Below are 5,322 nucleotides of genomic sequence, written 5' to 3' on the forward strand. Positions count from 1 at the left end.
GCCCCCCCTGCCCCCCCCCCCCCCCCCCCAAGTTCTTCCAGTGGCAGCAGAGGACTGGGGCCTGCCCCTCTGCGCTCCTTCTGCTATCCAGGGGTCACCTCCACCCCACACCCCCTTTCATAGGAGAGGGACTCCCCCTTGGTGGGGAGAGGACAACAAGTCTTTGAGGCTCATAAGCTGGGGGGCAGAGATGTTCCCCAGCCCTGGGAGACTTCCACTGTCCTGAGGTTGTCTCCAACTGGGCCAGGCAGGGGGGTGGGGGTCCTGATCCATCATCCAGCCAGGCACAGCATCACATGGTTAGTCCGGGGTGCAGGGGGGCTTGCCCCTTGCTGGGTTCTGGCATTGGTCCATCAGTGTGGAGGGAGGGGGGTCTGGCCATGTGTGGGGGGGGAACCCCTCAGTCCTGCCCCCCCCCATGCCTTGCACGCCTACTCATGGACATCCCAGATCTCAGAGAGCAGCGGTGGCAGCTTCTTGTCCTGCAGGCGGAGGGCAAAGACCTGCTCTGAGTGCACACTGCTCAACGTACGCAAGGCCACCAGCTTCAGCAGCATGCGGGGAAACATCAGCCGGTCCTGGAGGAGAGGGGGGGAGACAGAGGGTGTCAGAGCCAACCCCCCAAAAGCTGCCCCTACACTCCTACCCCCATGCCTGGATCTATCCACTGTCCCCTGTATCCTAGTGATGCTTCTGCCTTCTGTGCCCCCCAGCATGTGGAGTACATGAGTTAAAGCCTTGGGAGCTGTGGTCAGATGCGACAGTACCTGGCCTGCCACCAACATGGCTCTTTACCCCCCATCTGTAGAGGAGCATCATCCAGTCCAGGGCAGGCTAAGAAGAGGGTCTAGGCCAAGAGTCACCAGCTCCTGTCTGCCCCTGGCTGTCAGGATGCAATGGGGGCCCCACCTTACCTGGGGCCGCTGGATGCGGGTGTAGGCATGCAGGGCCTCAACGTAGGGCAGCTGCAGTGCCTCCACCTGGGCACGGTGCTGCACACCAGGCCGGTCACCCGAGAACAGGTCGATGGCGATGAGCAAGGCATACTCGGCATCATCCAGCTGCAGCCCTCGCATGCCCCGCGAGAACTCAAAGATGGGGTTGATGAACTCCACCTGCAGACCTGTGAGGCGCCAGGCCTCAGCGGGACCTGGGGGGCCCATGCCCCACCAGGACCCCCAGACCCCACTGAGAATGCCCCCTGCAGTCCTGGGATGTCCCCACACACCAGAACCCCTGAATCCACTGAGACCCCCCCACATGCATTACTAGGGAACCCCCCAAACCCCACTGAGATGCCCAAATCCTTTACCAGGAATCTTCCAACCCCATTGGTGAGAAACTCTCCAACTCACCAGGACCCCCGAGCCTTCATACCCCACCAGAAATCCCCATGCCTTACTGAGACCTCCCCCCTGCCCCCAAATCCCACTAGTCCAATCCTTCACCCCACTGAAAACCCCCATATCCCACCAAGACCTCCCCTGAAACTCACATCTCATTGGAAATCCCCTTGCCTTGCTGGGACCCCCCCATATCCCACCAGACATCCCTGAAATCCCAACCCCCTAGGAGCCATCCCCATGGCCCATCCAAGTTGGGATTGATAGCTTCCTCCTTCACCCTGCAGGACATGGATTGAAGACCCAACAGCCCTTCAAGAGCTCCCCCCAGAGGCCTCCTCTGAGCCCCTATCACCCCAGCCCCTATTACCCCCCATTCATACCCCCAGAGCTACCCTGATCCCCACCCCCTGCCTGCTGCACTCCCCTGTACCACCCCCTAGCTCCTCCATGGACCCTGTGCCAGCACCCCTGCCACTGCATACCCGCGCGGTGGAAGTCGTCCTTGCTGTATGTGAAGTCTTTCAGGAAGGTGATGCTTTCTGTCTCATGGTTGTAGCGCCGTGCTGTCTCCAGCAACATGATCTGGGGGGGGAGCAGGGTGGGCATGAGACCCCCTCCACCATGGGGCCACAGCACCTGCCATTTACTGCATGGCCACGGACCACCCTCGCCCTGGCAGGCACCAACATGCATGGCCTGGGCAGGCAAGCTGTGAAGAGCCCACTCAACATGGCCCTGTGCCCTTGCCCTCAACACAGCCTCCACTCTGTCGGTCCCTCCCTCCCCCCCAGTGATGCACCTCATAGAACTGTAAAATCAGAGAAGTCAGGACATAAGGGACCTCCAGGGGTCATCTAGCTCAACCCCCTGCCTGAAGCAGGATCGGTCCTATCCAGACCATCCTCTACAAATCCACCCTCTAAACTCTTAACAAAGCTACCGTCAACCCTGACACAAGTCATAACACCCAAACCTGGCACCGGTAAAGCAGGGGGACCGCAGCAACCAACATCCTGCTTCTCTAAAAGGTTGTTAATATACGCTCAAGAGATCCCAGGTAGAAGCCATGTCCCCACTACAGAAGAAGTCAAAACACCCCACATCATTATCAATCTGACCAGGGTAAAATTCCTTCCTGACCTCAAATATGGTGATTGGTCTAATCCTGAGCACAGGGGCAAGACCCTCTAGGCAGAAACCTCCAGCTTTGATCCCAACAGAAGCACTGACACAGCCCAGTCCCAATCCCCAGCCTTGGCTGCAACCAACACCCAATGACTCTTGAGAGACTTGAAAAAACCCTGACACCTGTAGCAGAAAGGGAGAAAGGGGCAACCAGCAAAACACAGAAGCCTGGGAAACCCCCATGGTAGAACTCAGGCATAGCTACACCTAGGTCATCCCTGACCAATGCCAGTCCAACCTTTTCTTGAACCCCTCCAGTGATGCGGAGTGCACAGTTCCCCTAAGCAGTCTAGTCTGCTGCCTCACAGCTCTCATAGTGAAGTTTTTCCTCGTATCCAACTTAAACCTACTTTACTGCAACTTCAAGCCATTGGTCCTCTTCCTTCTCTCTGCAATAAGAGAAAAGTGTTCTCTCTATTTATGGAAGCCTTTCAAATATGTGAAACCTGCTATCATGCCCCCTCTTAAGCGCCTTTTCCTCAAACTGAACATGCCTGGCTCCTTCAGCCTCTCCTCCTGTGACTTGCCTTCCAAGCCCTTTATCACCTTTGTTGCCTGCCTTTGGACCCTCCCTAAGTTCTCCATGTCCTATGGAAAACCTGGAGCCCAGAACTACCTCAATGGTGGAGGCCTTGAGCAGGGCGATCTGGTCCTCACGAGCCAGCTGCAGGAAGCCAGGCACCTGCTTGGCGAAGTCAACAATCTCTTGCACGGAGATGATGGCCAGCTCGGTGAAATGGGCAAAGCGCTGCTGCCGGGCTTCCCGGCTGCTGGGATCACTGCCCAGGGGCCATGGCTGCAGGTATGCACAGTGCAAGTTGGGGTGAGATGTGGCACCTCCATGCCCAGCCCCCATGGGACAGCACCATCCTTTGGAAAGGAACTGGGGTACCCAGGAGCTACCACCTCCACACACTGGGGGATCCATGGGGCATATGCCACCCCCTGGCACCAAGGGGTGCCTGCTATGGGGTAGCCCAGGGCTAGGGTGTCCCACCACCTTTACAACAGATGCCCAAGCCATGGGGAAAAAGAGGGCAAGACATGGTACTTCTGTCCTGTGGCACCAGGCACCTGTACCCTCCCTGACACTGGGGGAGGGAGGGCTCTGATGCCTAGTGATGTCTATGCCTTGCCAGTGTGCATGGGGGGGGGGGGGGGGGGGGGGGCTTTGGTGCCCAGAGCTGGAGAGATCTGCAGTGCCCAGGGCTGCCAAGGCCACTCACCGTGACCTTGGGCTGATCACTGAAGGAGCGCTTGTTGCACTGCTGCTGAACTGCCACCAGCTGCTGGATCATGCGCTCCTGCTGCTGTGTGAGCTGGGCAGGCTCAGGCAGCCCCAGCACAGGGTCTGGGAGCAGCGGGGGCACCCGGGGCATCTCGCCCCCCCCGCACCCCTCTTGTTGCTGCTGCTGCCGGCTCAGCTTCTTCTTCCGTAGCTGCTCCTCCGACAGGACATCTGCCATGCAATGGGGTCATTGGGGTACAGGCATTGGAGGGGACCCCTGCCCCTCTCCACCCCACTTCAGCCCTCTCCAAAGCAGAACACAACACTCCCCTGCTGGTGTCCCAGGTCCCCCACCCCCTGCCCAGCCTGATCCCAGGCTCCTAGTTGCCCCCACACTGCCAGACAAGCTGGCTGCCCCACCATGCCCCCTCCCCGTACACCCTGTGACCCCCCCGCACCCCTCTCTCTCCTTGTGCCCCTGCCTCCCCACCCCATCACACACAAGCCAACCAGCTCCCACCCCCTGGCACCCTCCCTAGCCACAGCCCATGACACACACTGCCCCCCTCCCTGCCCCAGCATGTGATTCACACCACTTGCACATGCCAGCTGGACCCTTGATGCCCTACATCAGCCCTTGCTGGTCCCCCAATCCACACAGCCTGTTCCCCTGATGCCCTCACGCCTCTGATCCCCAAGTCCTCACAAGCCTTCTTGGGCCCATGGCCTGGTTTACTGCCTGCCAGCCACCAGTACCACTCCTGATGCATGATCCACCTGACTGGTGCCTGTGAACCTGTGCCCTAAGGCTGGCTTCCACTGTTCACATTGCAAGCCTGTGACCACTCTGCCCCCCGTCCCCCTCCCTACCTGGCTACCCCAGAGCTCCCCCATGTTCCCAGCCTGTCCCCAGCCCATGGCCCCAAGCACTCACACTGCTCTCGCATGCCAGCCTGGCGGCACTTGCGAAGGCGACACAGTTGGCATTTGCGGCGCATGTAGGGGTCCATGTGGCATTGGCCAGCACCACGGCAGGCATACTGTGCCCCCTTGATGACACTGCGGCGAAAGAAGCCCTTGCAGCCCTCACAGCTCAGCACATTGTAGTGGAAGCCTGAGGCTTTGTCCCCGCATACACTGCACCGCTCTGTGCCCAGCATCTTAGGCGCCGGGCCCTTGCGGTGGCGCCGCACCGGTTCCTCCCCTGCAGCCATAGGGATAGAGGAGCAAAGCGGGGCATCAGGGTCAGGCTCAGAGCACCAGGCCTTGTCTGCTGAGCCTTGCCCATTATGCCCCACTGACTCCCCAACTACTTCCCATGCCTCACTGACCCCCCCCCACTGCCCCCAACTCACTAGCCCTCATACCCCACTGTCCCCGCACTGGGCCCTTTGACACCCTTTCATTGCCCCTCCATGCCCCACTGCTCCCTATCCTCTTATGCCCCACTATCCCTATATCCCATTACTTCCCCACTGCTCCCCATGTCCCAGTGACCTGCCCATACACTGCTCCCCACTGGACCCCCATGCCCTACTGCCCCCCCCCACTGGCTGCAATGAT

The 5,322-nt window shown here is 59.7% G+C and overlaps 1 protein-coding gene across 2 annotated transcripts in view; it reads right to left on the reverse strand.

Annotated features, from left to right (window-relative positions):
* Positions 1-34: 34 nt before the first annotated feature.
* NR1H2 (nuclear receptor subfamily 1 group H member 2) overlaps positions 35-5,322 on the reverse strand; it is a 6,724-nt gene continuing 1,436 nt past the window's right edge. The window contains exons 4-9 of one of the 2 annotated variants that reach the window (XM_006014889.3): positions 4,694-4,963; positions 3,758-3,990; positions 3,148-3,327; positions 1,829-1,928; positions 915-1,123; positions 35-578 (exon numbers count right to left, since the gene is read on the reverse strand). In XM_006014889.3, coding sequence (XP_006014951.1) covers positions 432-578; positions 915-1,123; positions 1,829-1,928; positions 3,148-3,327; positions 3,758-3,990; positions 4,694-4,963 — 1,139 coding nt within the window. In that variant the 3' untranslated portion in view covers positions 35-431. The remainder of the gene's footprint in view (positions 579-914; positions 1,124-1,828; positions 1,929-3,147; positions 3,328-3,757; positions 3,991-4,693; positions 4,964-5,322) is intronic. The other variant, XM_025195939.1, reaches the window with a different exon arrangement.

This window comes from Alligator sinensis, unplaced genomic scaffold, assembly GCF_000455745.1.
Source record: "Alligator sinensis unplaced genomic scaffold, ASM45574v1 scaffold647_2, whole genome shotgun sequence".
Lineage (NCBI taxonomy): Eukaryota > Metazoa > Chordata > Crocodylia > Alligatoridae > Alligator > Alligator sinensis.